At 36.8% G+C, this 18492-nt stretch overlaps 3 protein-coding genes and 1 pseudogene across 8 annotated transcripts; 1 reads left to right on the forward strand and 3 right to left on the reverse strand.

Annotated features, from left to right (window-relative positions):
* Positions 1–327: 327 nt before the first annotated feature.
* On the reverse strand, positions 328–6710 carry LOC110818194 (monosaccharide-sensing protein 2-like). 6 transcript variants are annotated; one of them, XM_088209866.1, is made up of 8 exons: positions 6044–6374; positions 5802–5880; positions 5383–5559; positions 4926–5043; positions 4115–4675; positions 2078–3018; positions 1435–1622; positions 328–983 (listed from the first exon to the last, which is right to left on the reverse strand). In XM_088209866.1, exons 4-8 carry the CDS (start codon positions 5002–5004, stop codon positions 539–541), a joined length of 2214 nt encoding a protein of 737 aa, XP_088065992.1. In that variant the 5' UTR covers positions 5005–5043; positions 5383–5559; positions 5802–5880; positions 6044–6374; the 3' UTR covers positions 328–538. The 6 variants fall into 6 exon arrangements, with proteins under 6 accessions (XP_088065992.1, XP_088065980.1, XP_088065976.1 ...); XM_088209854.1 differs by lacking the exon at positions 6044–6374 and adding an exon at positions 6631–6710 and having other exon boundaries at positions 5383–5880; XM_088209850.1 differs by lacking the exon at positions 6044–6374 and adding an exon at positions 6631–6681 and having other exon boundaries at positions 5383–5899.
* Positions 6711–9270: 2560 nt separating this feature from the next.
* On the forward strand, positions 9271–12215 carry LOC110818124 (putative pentatricopeptide repeat-containing protein At3g11460, mitochondrial pseudogene; annotated as a pseudogene).
* A 220-nt stretch (positions 12216–12435) lies between these two features.
* On the reverse strand, positions 12436–15518 carry PMI1 (plastid movement impaired1). The gene has a single exon (XM_022046883.2). The coding sequence runs from the start codon at positions 15211–15213 to the stop codon at positions 12625–12627; it is 2589 nt and encodes an 862-aa protein (XP_021902575.1). The 5' UTR covers positions 15214–15518; the 3' UTR covers positions 12436–12624.
* Positions 15519–15967: 449 nt separating this feature from the next.
* On the reverse strand, positions 15968–18455 carry LOC110818223 (Oxidoreductase family protein). The gene is made up of 2 exons (XM_022047006.2): positions 17894–18455; positions 15968–16886 (listed from the first exon to the last, which is right to left on the reverse strand). Exons 1-2 carry the CDS (start codon positions 18356–18358, stop codon positions 16266–16268), a joined length of 1086 nt encoding a protein of 361 aa, XP_021902698.1. The 5' UTR covers positions 18359–18455; the 3' UTR covers positions 15968–16265.
* Positions 18456–18492: the final 37 nt, after the last annotated feature.

Below are 18492 nucleotides of genomic sequence, written 5' to 3' on the forward strand. Positions count from 1 at the left end.
TTTTGGGTGTACATGTGTGCATTTTCTAGTCTGGATGAAAAATCGAACAATATTAGGTTATGGTTCGGATTGGAACGGACCAAATGAGATATTATTTGGAGCTATTTTTTTATTTAAACTGGACCAGATTAAAAAATACCGGTTTGATTTTGTATAATCCGAAATAAAACGATGAAAGTTTAACTACGGAATTCTATCCTTAATTAGTATAATTCGGTTCAGTTCAATCTAAATCTGCACCGACCGAACACTCTAACTTGGAGTGAAGATAAGTAAATTAGGAAGAAGAAAAAAAATGGATTTCTTCTTTTGTTGACACCTCACAAGGAAATTAACTGCTTTAAAATGACATTTATAAACTACAATCACATTAACAATTATTACCATTTACCTATTTCAATATGATCACACCCCTCAATTTCCTATTCAACAATGCTCATATGCAAATACATTTTTTGTACGACACCTTTGGCACTCATCCCTACCTACATGAAAGTACAAAGAAAACAAGAGAAAAACAGCCCACAAACTGTTCCAATCACTCATTCTTGACAGCTGCAGCTTGTCTAGCGCCAACAGCAAAGAACTCAGTAATGACTTCGAGAGGCATGCCTTTGGTTTCTGGGACTTTCAGGAACACAAAGATCCAAGAGACGAAGCACACAACCGCATATATGCTGAACACACCTGCTAAGCCTATTGAATTGAGCATTACAGGCAGAGTGTATGTCACAATAATGTCGCCGACCCAAAAAACCATGCCACAGATAGCAATGCAAATGCCACGGACCCTTGTAGGGAAGATCTCAGAGCAGAGGATATTTGGAATTGGCCCATATGCCATGACGAAGCAGCAGAAGTATATGATAACACAAGCTGTTGACATTGCTGCATTTATAACTGAGCTCAACTTCACTAGTGAGCCAATAACTAGAATGACTAGTGACAATATTAGCACGGGAATCGTCGCAAGTAGCAGCCGCCTGGCAAGGAAAGACATGTGAGTTAAAGAGAAAATAAAATATTATGGGGACATGCATCTCCTGGAAGAAGCAATATGGAAACACAATTTTCTTTTTAATCTAAGGAATCAATCACCATATTATAGAGATGATATGATAAATTGGTGAGGTGATAATATCGGCAAAAATCTCCAAGGAATCCTGCCCGTTTGGTCATGAGATGGCAGTAAACACTATTCAAAACCTATCTAATTAATCCTGTCACGTAAATTATGAGGACATGCATGCCAAAAAGGAAAAGGTGACATGAACAAGGTTGTAAACAAGTTGGGTCGACCGGCAGATAAATAAATCTCTATGTCTGGTGGAACAGCAAGACAAGAAAAAACAGTTCGATATCATTTAAGAAAGCAAGAGAATGAATATCTCCAAATTGAAGAACATGCGAGAAATAAAAGCGCATTGATATTACCTCCTGCCCGAAACATCCATAAGCCTCATGGCCACACCAATACATGGAAGCATCAGCAAAGTTGTGAGTGCACTGATAAGGAACGAGGCAGAGGTTGAACTGATTCCCATGTTGGAAAGAAGAACCTCAACACCTGCCTCTTGGAGGATTTGAGGAGTGTAGTAGAGAACTCCATTTATCCCGGAAAACTACAAGCATTTTAAGAAGACTTAGCTCCATATTATTGGGTCATAACATGAAAGATTGGAATGATATTAGAATAGTCATCGACCACTTGACCGAAATGTAAATCTATTTTGTATATGGGCAGTATCCCTTTGATACTATTGTCCATAATAATATTTCTCTTTTATTTCCAAAAAAAAAATTAAGAAGACTTTAGCAATAAAGTCTATCATGTAAATAATGACATAATTGAATGTTGATAAAAAATAGAGATTCAATTGAATTTTTCTAACTCTTGACAAGAACAAAGAGCTCCTTTCAAGATATGCGAACTTCAGAGCAAGAATTGCATAAATACCGCTTAACTAACCAAGATTTGATACTATAACAGATTCAAAACCACTGCATTAAAAGTGACCAGAAAAGAAAGACGGACACTGAAAAACAATAGAAACCGGAAAATAATATGACCAATCACCTGCTGAAGAATCTGAATGCCAATTCCAACAAATAATGCACGCTTGACTCCAGGATCACAAAGGGCTGTCCAAATTGGTATTTTTGAAATATTTTCTGAAGGGTGAACCATGGCAGGTCCAACTGGATGCTGATCAATAAGCTCCTTGGAATAAAGTGCAGGCTGGCTCACCAGGGCAGCAGCCTGGATAAATTCACCTTCAACAGGGATATTACCAGGAAGTGAAACAGTAGATCCATGTCGAGGTCCAGGGACTCCTTCCTGGTGCAAATAAATTCTTTTAAATTCACCTTCCTTCTTTCCACCAGCTCCTTTCTCGGACCATTTCCATGCCAACTGCCAACCACCTCCAATGCCTGTATCAGCAACTTGCTCTCCAGTTCCTTCAATGAGAGTGCTATTACGTCTCATGCTCAGAATACTGCCATGGGAATGCGGGGGAACCATGTCCTTTTCCAAGCTTGTAGTTTGACGGGAGAGCAATGGACTGTGCAAATTATCATCAGAAGCTCCCCCACTAGCCTCTGATGCATAGTCACCACTCTCCCTCTCTAAGCTCTCTACATCCCAGTGCTCATCTTTGAGATGAGGTTCTGTGTTACTGAACATGCTTCCAAAATTAGGGAAGAGTGCACTTGGCATATTTCCTGTTTCAAGGAGTTTTTCATGGAGACTACCAAATAAAGTCACAAGAGGGTCCATGAAAGGCACACTTTGGTTAGTCATGCTTCCATGACGGGAGACAAGTGCAAGAGAACTCTGTTCAGTGACAGGTTTGGCAACCCAGGAGAGACCCGCTTCAGGTCCATATAACCTAAATTTGTCTTTCTCAGCAGTTGGTTCCTGATCATCAGCAAGATCATCCGCAGGACCTATTATGTATTCTTCTATGGACGTTTCACCTCCAATTCCAAGACCTTCAACCAGCAAAGCCATCTCGCCTGTGCCATGTGGATAAGAGCAAGCCATACGTGATAAATTATTTATTAAAATACTCAAGAATTAAATAGAAGTTTCACTAATAACCCATAACTTCAATACAAAAATCAAGAACTTACTATAATCAGCAGATCATATAGAAACAATGATACGTGTCATGCATGGTTCTTCATGCACTTCTTTACGTGCATGAGTATGTGCACGTGTGTGGGTAACGCTTCTGACAGAATCACCAGAAGACCGACAAACGTACAACTCAGAAGATTCTAACAACACCATTAGATGATCCAAAAAAGTATCCAAACTACTAAAAGCTTCAAAAACAAAAATGAAAGAAATTGCGCCTTCCAACATCTAATTTAAAGAAGGCAAAGAGAGGAAGGGTTTTCTGAAATTCTTATCTATTTCCAATGCGAGATAGTCATATTTACTCTTTATATTAATTTAGAGCCAGCAACTCCATTAAAACACAAAATAAAGGAAACTTGTTAACTCAACGTAAAGTATCCAATCCACTCCACCAATTTAAAGTTAAAAATAGCGAAGGAGGAAACTGAAAAATCTTCCAACTTAGACAACGATAGAGAAGTATCGCTATACTTACTTTCCAAAAAGAGAATATTATTATCTAAAATAATATGTTCTGGATGAATAATTCATGTCTCGCACCAAAATCCATGCATGGAATGGAAATCCTGATTTAAATTTGAGATTGACAGGTATATCAATGAATTGTGGCTCCATGCATTAAAATAAGAAAGCAGGCAATGTTCTTAACTAATTATCCACTTCGTAATCATATGCCAAATGGAAAATGAAAGGTAAGAAGCAAAAGAAAAAGGTTAAGGTAAAGTAGCAATAAGCATTCAGGTTCTCTATTTGCACCCAATTTATGCCACCTTTTTACTTGTTCCAGCTGCTGGAGAAATTTACTATAGTTGTAAGCAAACACATTAGTCCAAGACCAAGTCACACCAATAGTTTGTTTTAACATTAGGCATTAGATTCAAAAAACACAAATCTTAAATAGAGACTTCGTCATGATGACTTGGTCTTCTATCCAGTCATCATAGAATTTTCTCAAGTAACTACACTAACCTGAAACATCTTCTCTGCCACGTAATTTCTGGAGAACCCGCTTTGCCTCGAGCATCTTTCCTTTACTCACTAGCCATCGAGGAGATTCAGGCAAGTAAAACACTGTTAAAGCAAAATAAACAAGAGAGGGGATGGAAAGAACCCCAAGCATCACTCTCCAACTTGGTGATACAGTTAAGGACATCCTAAAGATCATGCAATAAGACAGAAACATTCCACCAGAACCAGTGAACTGTGGAAGAGTATTCAGCAATCCTCTTATCTCTGATGGGGCAGTCTCAGATATATAGATTGGGACAAGAGTAACTGCCAGACCAATTCCAAATCCATCTAAGAGCCTTGCGATGCACAGAACATAGACATTAGGCGACCACAACATTATCAAACCACTGATGAAATAAAGCATTGATGAGATTATTAGCATTGGACGCCGACCAAGCCAATCTGATATGGCTCCAGAACATGTTGTAATAGCTGTGGCTCCGATGAGTGACATGGCCACAATCAAACCTTCTACAGAAGTTTCCAGGTTCAAATCCTTCTTGATATAAACAATGGCCCCTACAGGGAGAAATAAAAACCCTTTTAGCAGTCCTCCATAGATAACCAAACAAAAAGAAACAATAATACTTAGTTTGGATCAACATGGAAAAAGAAAATTTCTTAAACCTTCAAATATCAATTCAGCCTACTCCATGAGAGATAAGAGCACTGAGGGAACTTTCACTTATAAGGATTTTTATGTTTTTAACCTTCTCTCTAGTAGCAGCGAAAAACAAAGAATTAAATAAATCTGAAAGGAGAAAAGTACCTGCAATTGTTGCATTATCCCATCCTTGCAAGAAGTTACCAATGGTTGCAACAATGGCTACAAGTGCGGCTCCTCTCATCTTAACCCGGGTGAATCAAACTCTCAATATCGAAGTATCCTGTGAGCAGGTAAAAACACCAATCAAAGAAAAACTCTCAATTCACTATTTCATCACTAACCCAGATCTCTATCACACTCATGAGCATCCTCTTATATATTCGTAAAAGCAGTAACGGGTTTGTGGTTTTGCAAAAACCAACCTGTCCTAGAGACAAATCCATGGGCTCTCGCACCCACGGATTCACCATATCGACACTCGCACACAGATTAACAGATTGAAATGAAACATCAACAACGGAAATCTTGATTATCGGGGAAAATGTAAGAGAAACCCATGAACATGAGGCGATATAAAACAATGAAAACCCGGAAATTAAGATCCCTGGACACTTCTTACCTCTGGGCACGCCGCAAAGCTTCGCTGTGACAAAATACTGAAGATAATGAATTTAAAGTAGAGAGAGTCACGCACGAGCTTGGTCAAGGGTTTTCTTTGCAGAGGAGAAAGTAACCGTTAAACGTTTTGCACAGCTTTCAGTCATTATTGAACTTGCCTTGTATATAGGCGAAAATTCTGCTGATTTTATGGCTTCTTAGATAGAATCTTCTTTGTATAAAGACAATGTAGAGTTCAAAAAAAAAAAAAGGAGGGAGAGATTCAAAAATAATAAGAATAAATTTTATATAATCCTTTGCCAGAAATGAAATCCGAAACGGAAACGAAGCGAGCGAAACAGAAAAAGGAAAACAAGCTGCTTAATCGTCTCCCCCGACTCGAGTCTCAACAACCCTTCAAAATCCCGCCAAGATACTCACTCGTCAGTGACTCACTTCAGTCGCTAGGTAAATCTCCGAGTTGAAATCTCCCTGTCAGTTGGTACGAACCTCTCCATTCCTGCAGGGATTATATATAACTTGAAGCGGAGAGTCAGAAAGGAGAAGAGTTCATGGAATTAAGAACGAATTTAAATAATATGAAAGAAAAATCTTTGTGAAAAAATAGAAAGAAAATCCAGAAATTGCGTGAGGGAATTGAAGATGAGTCAGAGATGACTAACACATTCAAGAAAATTTCAAACTATACTCTCTGCAACATGATCCCATGGCCAACAGAACTACTGAAAGATCGTGCAAGATAGATTTTTTTTTTTTTTTTGAGGGGGGTTCGTTTAATTAATTTTTAATAACAGAAGGTCTAAATTCTTGTACTTGTTCAAGAATGTTTTTACGGCTCCATACATCAACCGTTGGAAAAAGACAAGCTTTGTTCTTTTTTTTTTTTTTTTTTTACATCCTTAAAAAAGCTCTAAATGTTTATGCTTTCTCTCTCATTTCAACTTTGAACTTTCCATACCAGAAGAAAAATGGAAGGGATTAAACCAGAAATGTAGATCTTCCATCACATCAAAATATTTACCCTTTAACTTATTTGAAGCTATCATACAGATTTCATGGCCGCCATTTGTGATTCTATCTTTATTTAATCAGATTACCCAACAGTAAATCTCTGGTTTATGCTTACTCACTCATACCCGTATATATATATATATATATATATATACGAGTAAACTACAGGTCGAGAATTTTCTTTACCCATTTTTTTTTTTTTTTCAAATAATGGCACGAAAAGTCCAAGAAAATCTACCTGTCAAAAACCTGCAGTTTCCAACACCACGCCAGACTGACGGATTGACGAACAACAATCACTCCATCAGCATCAAAAAATAAAATAAATAAAAAGAAAATTCGGCATGTTCATCCTCCACAGTTGTGTTTTCACGTTATAATTGTTTGCTACGTACGTGCACCCAATCTCCGCAGTCTTCCCACGTGCCAACTCATTACATACAAAACTAACATATTTACCCTTTCTAACAATGTTCATAATTATTATATTTTCTAATTTATAAATTAATTTTTAATCTAATATTATATATTTATAATGTAATTTAGTTGGGCTCACGTGCATGTCAATTTCGTTACTTTGAATAAGCTCAAGCTTTGAAGAAGATGAAACCGCGCCACCATTTTCTAAACTTGCCTTTTCATGTTGCTCAAAACACCAAGTGATTATATTTCTCTTTGATTATAAAATATAACATATTAATTATAAATAAAAAAACCTATTGTAATGTCATTTATATATGTCAATTAATATTTTTTTCTTTAAAAAATTACACTTCAAATTTTATGACGATATATAATTATAAACATATTATAAAATTATTATTATTATTATTACATAAACATGAATACATGCTTTTCTCGTCATTTAAACTATTTTTATAAATAAATCCAGTCTTTTTTCAATAAAATAATCTTTTATATAACTAATTTCAGAAATTAATTCTCCCCTGCAAATAAATATAGTCGAGTAAAAACAAATATCGATTTTAGTGATTCTTCCGATTCAAGTGAAACATATAAAGAATCATAAGCTTTGTTTTATTTATTTTTTTCTTTAGACTCGTATTATTGTTTATATTTTAAATTATGAATACCCATATTTACATATAAAATAAAATTATTGGGTTTAAATTAATAAGTTTATTAACAAAAGCAATAATGCTTTTGCATAAAAAGAACTTCAAGTAATCAAAGTTGGATTTGCATGAAAATAATATAAGAAAATATGCATGTAAAATATTAAAAGAAAATATTTTTTTAATAAATTTAACTTAATAGAAAAAAATATTACTTAATTTATTTTATACAAATTAAAATAGAGAATATGAGAATTATATATAATTTTTAAATTGAAAAAATAGGTTTAATTTTTAATTCATTATGTAATTACTTTAATTAAATAAATTAGAGTACTATAAATGACTTATTACATCAATAAACATAATAAATTTATTAAAATTTAATTCAATTTGATCATTATAATTCTACTAGTATATTAATATTTTTTAATATATATGTTAATTTCTTCTTTTAGTTTTTTTTAAAAATAATAATTTCTTTGCTTAAGAAAGACGAAGTTTACTAAGATGTGATATTGTACCTAGCTACTTTGATAATTGTATTCAACACATACCCACTTGTATTATCAATATGAATAATATACATATATATATATATATGTCAATGGAAAAAATTTATTATTTTTTTAAATTTGTAAGCCCATTTTTAAGTTTTAAAAGTTATGTTTTGGGTTTATAATACATGTATATATTCTAAAAGTTGTTAACTTTATTTATTTTATTATAGTTATTTAAATTTTAAAAATATATTTATATAGTAATGTATTAAAAGAGAATTTAATATAGTTATCGTAATTTTACTAACATAATATACAAATAAAAATAATTTATATTTTTGTTACCATTTAAAAGTTTTTGAGGATTAATCATCTTTATGTAAAAAGAAGTTATGAAAATATTATTTATTAATCTAATTAAATTGCTAAATCATATATATATATATATATGTATATATATTAATGTCCTATATATTTGATTGAGAATAAACACCTTTTTTAGTTATATATATATATATATATATATATATATATATATACATATAGAAGTCACATTCAAGGCACTTTCTATGGATGGAAGGTCTCTCGATTGAGTCAAATTCTATACCTAACTTTATTTTGGACCGTAATTAAAGATACTAAGACGATTGTAAAATGCTTGTTATTCGTGTTGCTTTTTCATTTGGTTTGTTCTCCTTTGATTGAATTAAAATTCAATGGTGAATATATATATATATATATTGTTAAAAATTAATAAAATTATCATATAATTTATAATAAAATATAATTTTTTAATATCAATATGCACGCAACACATATAACAAATTTTTCTCTATTTTTTTAAAATTTAAATATGAAAATTAATTATTAATTTTAAATTTTGAATTTTAAGTGATAATGATTATTATTCTAAACTAAGTCGGATTCTATCATGGGTGATCTACCCGATTAAATTCAATATATATATTTTTTAAATTTAAAATTTATTTTTTATAGACTATTTTTTATAAATTTTTATTATTTTTTATCAATAATTTTATATTTTTATACATTTTGTTTTTATTAGAACATTGTATTTTTATTAAAACATTATTTATTATTAATGTATAAATTTTATTAATTAAATAAAATTTATGAATTTTAATTTTAATTTTTTTTTACAAAAAAAGACGATTAAATACTATTCCATTTAAATAATTTATAATTTAAACGTTTTGAAAAAGAAAACCTCCATTGTCAATTCCCCGCCGTCTTCTTTCTACCGTTGGAACCCCCCCCCCCCCCCCCCCCCCCCCCCCCCCCGAGGGAAGACTGTGAAGGGACACAACATCAGATGAGACTCAATAGCTACAAAATTCTCAAAATTCCTAATGATCTTCAAGCCTGCATGGCGTCCACTGAATCCCCACCTTTCACTTTTCTGCCGATTTCTCATTCATTTCTTCCCAAACCAAGAAAACCTGCAGACAAGAATCACTTTCAATCACAGCCCATCTCTTCAACAGTCTTACATGGAACTATCACAAGAATTCTACGAAGCCATGAAAGCGTGTGGATCTCTAAAATCGATATCCGTTGCCAGAAAACGCCATGCCCAACTTGTTTATCTGGGATTGGAAGCTTCCGTTTTCCTCCAAAATCATCTCATGAAAATGTACTTCGACTGTGGCTTGATTGATGATGCTTGTCGAGTTTTTGGTGAAATCAAGTTTCCTAATGTTTTTAGTTGCAATACAATGATTAGTGGGTTGGTTAGTTCGGGTCGTATTGAGGAAGCAGAGAGGCTGTTCGAAGAAATTCCCGAGAGGGACTCTGTTTCTTGGAATTCGATAATGTCGGGTTATTTCCATAATGGGGAACCTGAAAATACCATAAAGCTATTTGTTTCGATGGTAAGAGATGGAAATTGTACTCCTGATGAGTTCTCCTTCTGTTGTGCAATGAAGGCTTGTGGTTGTCTTGGGTATGTCAAGTTTGCGCTTCAAATCCACGGCCTTGCCACGAAATTTGGTTTCGAAAATCGTGATTCTTTTGGTGCTTCGACAATTGATATGTATATCAAGTGTGATGCTGTGAGTTTGGCGGAGCGAGTGTTCTTCAGGATGCAGAACCCAAGTTTGTTTTGTTGGAACAGTATGATTCATGGTTATTCTAAATCACATGGAGTTGAGAAGGCTGTTGATATATTCAACCGAATGCCCGAGCGTGATTCCGTTTCTTGGAACACGGTGATTTCGATCTTGTGTCAACATGGTTTCGGGGATGAGTCTCTCAGTTTGTTTGTTGAGATGTGTAATCATGGTTTTAGACCCAACTCCATGACATATGCCAGTGTTCTTAGCGCATGCGCAAGCATATTTGACCTGGAATGGGGTACCCACTTGCATGCACGAATTGTCCGAATGGGGCCAGGTTATAATTTGTTTATAGGCAGTGGATTGATTGATATGTATGCCAAATGTGGACGTTTAGAATTTGCACGCCGGGTATTTGACAGCTTAACAGAACACAATGCAGTTTCCTGGACTTCTTTAATTTCTGGAGTTGCACGGGTTGGATTTGACGAAGAAGCTTTGGCATTGTTTAACCAAATGAGAAATTTTCATGTTCCTTTGGATGAGTTTACTCTTGCCACAGTTCTTTGGGTTTGTTCAAATCAAAAGTATATTTCTGCGGGGGCTCAGCTCCATTCATTAACCATTAAGAATGGAATGGATTCCTCTGTTCCTGTTGGTAATGCTATCATTACCATGTATGCAAAGTGTGGTCTTACTAAGACCGCATATAATGCTTTCAAGTTGATGCCAATAAGAGATATAATATCTTGGACGTCAATGATTGCTGCATTCTCTCAAAACGGTGACATTGGAAAAGCACGGGATTGTTTCAATAAAATGCCAAAGCGGAATGTTGTAACATGGAACTCAATGTTAAGTACATATATCCAGCATGGTTATCAGGAAGATGGTCTGAAATTGTACAGAATGATGCAGACGGAAGGGTTGAAGCCAGATTGGGTTACTTTTGCGTCTTCCACCAGTGCATGTGCAGATTTGGCAATATTAAAACTTGGGACTCAAATTGTGGCCCAATCAGAAAAATTGGGGCTTGCCTCTAATGTTTCAGTTGCAAATAGTGTTATTACTATGTATTCAAGATGTGGACACGTTGAAGAGGCACGGAAAGTGTTTGATTGTTTAAACACTAAGAATTTGATTTCTTGGAACTCATTGATGGCAGGATATGCTCAGAACGGTCATGGCAGGAAAGTAATTGAGATTTTTGATACCATGTTAATGATGGGTTTCACACCAGATCATATTAGTTATGTTTCTGTTCTATCAGGTTGCAGTCATTCAGGGCTCCTGGCTGAAGGTAAATATTACTTTAATTCCATGATTGAAGATTTTGGAATCTCCCCTTCATACGAGCATTATTCATCCATGGTTGATCTACTTGGCCGTGTCGGGTTACTAGAGCAGGCTAAGGATTTGATTGATGGGATGCGTTTCAAGCCAAATGCTGATGTATGGGGAGCTCTCCTTGGTGCTTGTCGTATCCACCGCAACTCGAAACTAGCAGAATATGCAATGAAGAATTTGCTCGAGTTGGATTTAGAAGACTCTGGAAGTTATGTTCTTCTGGCAAATATATATTCAGAATCTGGAAAGCTCGAAGATGTTGCAAATGTGAGGAAACTCATGAAAGAGAAAGGTATCCGGAAGAATCCTGGTTGCAGTTGGATAGAGGTTGATAACAGGGTGCATGTATTTACTGTGGATGACACAAACCATCCACAAATCCAAGCGATTTACAGAATGTTGGAGGAGATAGCTAAGAGAGTACGAGATAATGGAAGGTATATATCTGCTGAAGGTTTTGTTAATTCTCAGAGCTACCACAGTGAGAAACTTGCTATAGCTTTCGGGTTGATCAGTTTGCCTTCTTGGATGCCTATCCATGTATTTAAGAATCTTAGAGTTTGCCATGATTGCCATGTGGCAATAAAATTGATTTCCCTTGTCACTTCAAGGGAACTTATAGTTCGGGATGGTCACCGGTTTCATCATTTCAAGGATGGAGCATGCTCATGTGGAGATTATTGGTAATCCACGGCCTCCAAGGTTACTTCTTATATATTCATTAATTCATTCTTTTCAAATCCTTGTTGACTTGTAGATTTGACTGTTGTATCTAGAAAAATAATATAGTAATACATATAACACCAGATTTCCAATCTGGCAAAATGCAGTTGATTTTTAACGAATCTCTTTGTTCTGATAAACATAAGAATTTAATTAGAGTAATTTCTAGTTAATGTTTATTAAAAATATAAGAACTTTCTTGAGAAGAAATAACAAATATGAGAAATTTCATGTTAGTACAAAATATGCACATAATATTGACATTATGACAGATAATTTATGGTGCCAGTAATCAGTCAAAAGTTTGAATAATTCTAGTGAATGAAGAGAAATTGTGTTTTCTATTATGAACTCATATTACGGAATCTGACTAGACAATGATACTAGTAGCTTTGGCATGCTAAATTAGAACCATGCTCTTTTAGTGCCTGTGCTTTCTGCTTCCTCTACTCTCTAGATGAAAGTTATGATAAATATAAGAATCAAATGGAGCAGAGTGAATCTAATTCTTTTACTTTAGAAGCTTTACATCTGGGTTTCTGATTGGTTTGAGCCACATATCAGCCATCACCCTTGATGAAATGCTCCATAGCAGGTCCTGGCCCTTGGATGGCCCATGTTTTCCTTTCTTCCCTGCCTTTCCCAGTCCACATGCCACCAGCCATTGCATCGCAGTGAGCCTCTGCTTTTGAGTATCCCACATGTTCCTTTTTCTTCCTGTCTGTACCTTCAATCCCCCAACGTGCAGACTGGTTACCTTAAATCTCTTTTCCTCTTCATACTTGTCAATCTTGACATCAGCATGCGCTGCATGTATAATTGCTAAGAGAGGGCCTCCAACTCCTTCATATCGCCTTATTGGATCCCGCAACTGGACAATTACTGCAATTGTCAGTGTTGATGGGTCTCCTGGTACATCATCAGATGAAGTCAAGCCATAATTTTTAATCCACTCCTCCAGAGGAGTAGCAGAAGCCAGGGGCTGATCGGGATGTTTTCCACTCCCTGAACCTGTCATTAGGGGAGAGACATCAAAGGGAGCATCTTCCTCTGCCATATCTGCCTGGATTTTTAAGGCTTCAATTGCCATTGCCTCAATCTTCTGCATTGAAATTGCCAAAATTTCCTCTGCTGTCAACGGGTTTTCAGTCACATTCCAAAGTCCAGTTGAGATCCTCTCCTTTCTGCCAGAGTTCATTGCAGTTGCCATGGTTTTTACTGAAGCAATGGTACGAGCAGCACTAGAGCTGGCGCCTTCTTTGTTTCTTCCGTGGATGATGGCAGACGCAATTCCTTCAAAAGCTATCTGCTCTGCAGTTTTTCCTATCAGTTCATCTAAGGGCATCAAAGATACAATTTGAGAGCTAAGTTCTTCAAATCCGACAGCTGCCATCTTCTGAAATAGTTCGAACCCACTCATAGACTTATGTGATTGAAGCACCAATGGTTTTGATATTTGCATTGCTAACTTCGGAGTGTCTTTCCTTGCAACTAGAGTATCCAAAGGATTCATGGCAGCTAAGTAGCCTCCATCTCTTGTTTGGACCACGCACCCTATCCCCTTTCCAAGATCCGGCAGATACACTCTGGATTCTGTCTCTGTAGAATCCTCAGCTCCATCAAGCTGCAGAATGGGAATTTCAGGTTCACTGGGTTTGGATTTGTTACTCTCTTCATCCTCAAGCATTTGGAGAAATTCCCTAGTTACTGTTTCTTCCTCTGCATCTAGTCTGTGTGATCCAACTTCTTCCTCTGTTTTGACTGTTTTTTCTTCTGCCATCATAGATTCGAGAGCTTTTATCTGCTGAGCAATTGAATCCAGTTCTGTTAGCCTTGTTAGATGTACTTGATCTTGCACAATCTCCTTAACCACCTCACTTGACACTGACCTTCCCCCAACTGTGCCGTCTGAATCTTCTTCTGCAGCTGACTCCTTGTTTTGAATCTCAACTCCTTTATCCACTACGTCAAACTCAGGAAGTTCATCTTCCATCTTTAGCTCTGGTTCTTCTGACTTCTGAATGGGTAAAGTTGACGAAGAAACAGGGGTGGGCTCATCAAGATTCAAGTCATCAATACCTTGAAGATCCGCTGTTGCTCCAGTCTGTGAAGGAGTCCAAGCTTCACTACGGCTAGTCATCCTTGGACTAGGCACACTGAAGGACGTTTTGGATTGTTTACGGCCAAAAGAAGAAGAGAAATTTTTGTATTTACTCGACTTTGATCCCTCAGCTTGATTGTATATTCCAATACCTCCATCTTTCTCCATGGTCTGAAATCCCAACTTTACAAGAAGTTCTCCTCCTTTAGCTTTCCCTAATAGATTGAAACTCATGTCCCACTGCCGAACCCGAGTGCCTTCAAAGCTCTTCTCTATTGACTCCTGAATTAATTGGCTCAGATCCACAGAACTCCTGCCAAAGTCAAGCTCTTGAGCATCAACTGCAAACAAATAAATCAAAAATGGACGTGGCTCACACTTGAGTTGTTTTCCATTGCCAGGAGTGCAGTATACATGGCACTTAAGAAACAAGGTTTCTTCAAAATCAGCTGCACCCTGTGACACCCTTGAAGGCATGGTATTGACTGCACCATCCTTGGTTTCTTTCTTTCGAACACAGACAGACAGCCGGAGACCATTCATGGAGGCTGGGAGGCCCTGGGCAGCTACAACTTCAACTGAGAACAAGCAACTCAATTTTTGCATTCCAATGTGTGAAAGAGCTCTAATTGGCTTCCAATTCCAAATTCCTTTCTTTTCTCCCGAAGTGGCTTTGTCTTCGAACCTCTTCGTGTTTACTTGGTTGGATGTCCTACTTCCATCCTTCTGCTCATTCTCATCATCAAGCTTTGGCCGAGACCGCCAAGGGGACAAGGACATGCGCCTGGACCGGGGTCTGGTGCTGGGTCTCTCTTCAACTTTAGCCATGCCAGTTTCATCAACTGATGAGATTGATTGAACTGAAGTTCGAGGAAGAGCGAGAGAGGCAGTTCTTCTTGTAGTGGAAATATGAGACTGGTAAAGGGATTGACTGAGTGCTTCAAGTTCGTCCAGAAGCTTGGTATTGGAATTCCTACGGCCTGCATACTCTGCTGCCATTACTAAAGACAAGGGAAACTGGAGAAGAAGGTTTTAGCCACAGCTGGTGATGATACTGAGGTCAATTACTTGCAGGGAAATGGAAGAAAATAGAAGATAAGGAGTTGCAGATAGTACAGAGAATTCTTCTTCCTTTCTTTTTTGCGGTGGAAAAACTGCCATACAAAAATGATTATGATGGTTGTAATGACTGGTTCAAACACCAGGAAACTTGTAGGTGTATAATGTGTGAAGGATAAGATGAGAACGTAGAGCCCTCTTTCTGTTTCTAAAAAAAAGACAGGGATTGAATTTGAGAAGAAACTGCTGGTCCCAGGAAATTTATTGTGTGTTTTTGGTGGGTTATACGGCTATATTTATTCCCACGAAGCTCCTATATATTGTCTTCATACTTTTCTTTTTTTTTTTTCTTTAAGACATATCCATGGTTGTTTCTTGGCTTTACTGTGAAAACCGGCAAGGGTAGGCTTACCTTTTTAAGCAGATGTTTGCCTTTTTGCCATGGGTGTAAGAACTGTAACTTGTATTCTTGACTTTGATAGGGATGGAATTTAATTGTGTCATATTTTACCCGTGTTCTACCCTGAAAAATAAAATAGTATCAATTTATATTATATTACATTTTCAATTTTAGTTAAAATAAAATTTAGAATAAATTATGATTTAATATCTTATCTGTTTGAAATTATTAACATGTATTTATTTTTAATAATTACATAAAACTGTTAATTTAAACATACAAACAGTGTGAAGCTATAGAAATTTAATATGTGAACAATTCATATTAAATAATTTAACCCACAAACCAACACAAAGGGATCGCTCGCCTACTTCGGCAGGAGGAAATCTCCTTGTTGAATTCTTCATTCCTTCAGCATGAACTGTGAAGGTCTAATGAAGTTTATCAAACTTATAAATACTGTTTATTAAAGACAAGCAGTGAAGTCTCAGTTTTACATGATACATAATTACATATGGTAGGCATCAGAAAGGCAGATCCTGTCTTCTTATTTAAAATGCAAATGCCTACTTTCACCATACAAAAGTGTTGATTAACCCACAATTTCAACAGGCTGAAATCCGCGCTGAATTGACGCCATCACCGCGTCAATCACCTGTTGGTTCTTCCTACTAATTGTTGGCCACTTCTTGTCAGGCTTTGCACCATTCCTTTTGATCTCTCCAACAAGGCGAGCAAACTCTCTCACCATACAAGCTTCTTGGGGGATACCTGTGGGAACAATGTGCTCACTTGGAACTGATAACCATCCTGTGACTAGCTCATTAAAACCACCTTTTGAATTTGTCTTAAAACTGGCCTCCCGCTCTTGAAAAGGAATGATGAAATCATGGATATGAAGAGTTCCCTTTGTCCCTATCATAGTAACATCCATTGTCAAGTTTCCCAGGAATGAGCAATAGAAGGTTGCTGCTTTCCCATCTTCCCAATGTAGAGATGCCCCACAAGAAAGAACTACACCAGCATCATTGAAAACAGGCTCCCGCAAGGCAACAACAGTTTTAGGTAGTTCGTAGTTAGCTGCAAATAGGATTGATCTGATACAGTACCATCCAGCATCCCCAAGAGCACCAAGACCATCGAGATCTGGCTTAACACGAACATCATTCTTGAGAAAATCGGGATCAGCAGAAAATGTGAAGTAGCTGTGTATCTGTGGGATCCAAAAGGAGAAATCATTAGGTAATGACGGAAACTAAAAATTTGAATAGAAACAATGCAAAGGTTAAGAATCCACATTCAAACACATGCCATGTAACAATAATCCTGAACCTCTACTAGAGGATAGTTTGATTAATACATCGCTGGCAACAGAGGAAGAAAAGAAAAGAAAAGAAATATGCATGGATGTCCTAATCCATTGCAAGCTTCTCGTTGTACTTAATTTGTCCACATGTTGCATACAGAATTCAGTATCAAGCAAAGAAGCATTAGACCTTAATTATTTAGAATTTAATTATAATTTCATTTTTTGATTCGCGATGAACCACCTCTACACAATAATTAATTCCATAAGGATAAATTTCCATGTGCTTATCAAGGTATAATTCGTTCATAAGTCTCTCTAACTTAACTTGAACACGGATCTAAAGTATTACCTTCACTTAACTATTTATTTTATCTACGGATTCTTATTCTAAAACTGTTTTTGAGCTGCATCTTCATAATTAGTATATTTCAACAGTTTAAATTTAAGAATCGAGTAGCAGCGGAAGTTTCTTGGGGAAGTAAACTGGATAGAATCACATTCAAACTCTTCAGTGTAGGTCCCAAAGAAAACCCAGTGAGTCTTAACCCAAACCCAGAATTCAAGCCTAGGTCAGAACCAGAAGAACTGACCCCAAACTGTAATTACCAAAATCATGGGAATTTTTCAAAAGAACAAAAATAACTCGGTTTTAACCCAAAAAGAAAAACTCTAACGAATCAAACCAAAACTTAAAAGAGTTTAAGTAATAACAAGAGAAATGTAGGAAAACGGAGAAAGAGAGAGAGAAAGAGAGAGTATTATTATGAATTTTTAATTTCCATTTGGACTCCACACCAAACCCCAAGTAAACAAAAGTCGAGACAGCTAAAGCTTGAAGCAGGGAAATAATAAAAAACATTAAAATGCATGCAAGTATTAAAGAATTCAGTATTAATGTGGGTATATAATACCGTCTTGAGCTGCCCAAAACATTCCGGATCAGAGAGGAACTCCTTCATCTTCTGCGTCCGGGGATGATGCATCCACATGGTACCGTCCATAATCTGAACGCCATTAGCGTCGCAGGCCTCGAGAATCGTGTCAAAGTCTGCGACGTTGAGCGCAACCGGCTTCTCAAGCAACAAATGCTTACCCTTCTGAGCGATCGCCACTGCCCACTGCACGTGGAAACCCGTGGGGAGGGGGCAGTAGATGGCGTCGATGTTGGGGTCTTCAAGGAGGGCCTCGTAGGAGCCGTAGATCTTGGCTTCAGCCGGGAAGCAGTTGGCTCGCGCGAAGGCTGTGGCCTTCTCGATGGAGCGGCTGGCAACGGCTGCCAGCGTTGCGTTAGGCGCCAAGGTGACGGCACGCGAGACCTTTCGCGCTATTTCTGCACAGCCCATTATGCCGATTCGGATCGGATTTTCGGCGGCCATGGGGAGTTTCCCGTGGGCGAGAGCGCGAGAGAGTTGAGAGAGCGAGTGAAGGAGAAGCAGTAGAAAACACACCTTTGGACAGAATGCAATAACCAATTTATGTCACTTTATTTATAAATTTTTTATTTTAAATT

This window comes from Carica papaya, chromosome 1, assembly GCF_054855325.1.
Source record: "Carica papaya isolate Zhongbai chromosome 1, ASM5485532v1, whole genome shotgun sequence".
In the NCBI taxonomy this organism is placed as follows: domain Eukaryota; kingdom Viridiplantae; phylum Streptophyta; class Magnoliopsida; order Brassicales; family Caricaceae; genus Carica; species Carica papaya.

Coding starts and splice junctions, on each gene's coding strand:
- LOC110818194 (XM_088209854.1), bottom strand. CDS start 5,004: ATGAGAGGAGCCGCACTTGTAGCCATTGTTGCAACCATTGGTAACTTC. Junction 3,019..4,114: donor TGGCAGAGAAGATGTTTCAG/GTTAGTGTAGTT, acceptor CACATGGCACAG/GCGAGATGGCTTTGCTGGTT. Junction 984..1,434: donor ATGGATGTTTCGGGCAGGAG/GTAATATCAATG, acceptor TTTCCTTGCCAG/GCGGCTGCTACTTGCGACGA.
- LOC110818223 (XM_022047006.2), bottom strand. CDS start 18,358: ATGGCCGCCGAAAATCCGATCCGAATCGGCATAATGGGCTGTGCAGAA. Junction 16,887..17,893: donor GTTTTGGGCAGCTCAAGACG/GTATTATATACC, acceptor TGGATCCCACAG/ATACACAGCTACTTCACATT.
- PMI1 (XM_022046883.2), bottom strand. CDS start 15,213: ATGGCAGCAGAGTATGCAGGCCGTAGGAATTCCAATACCAAGCTTCTG.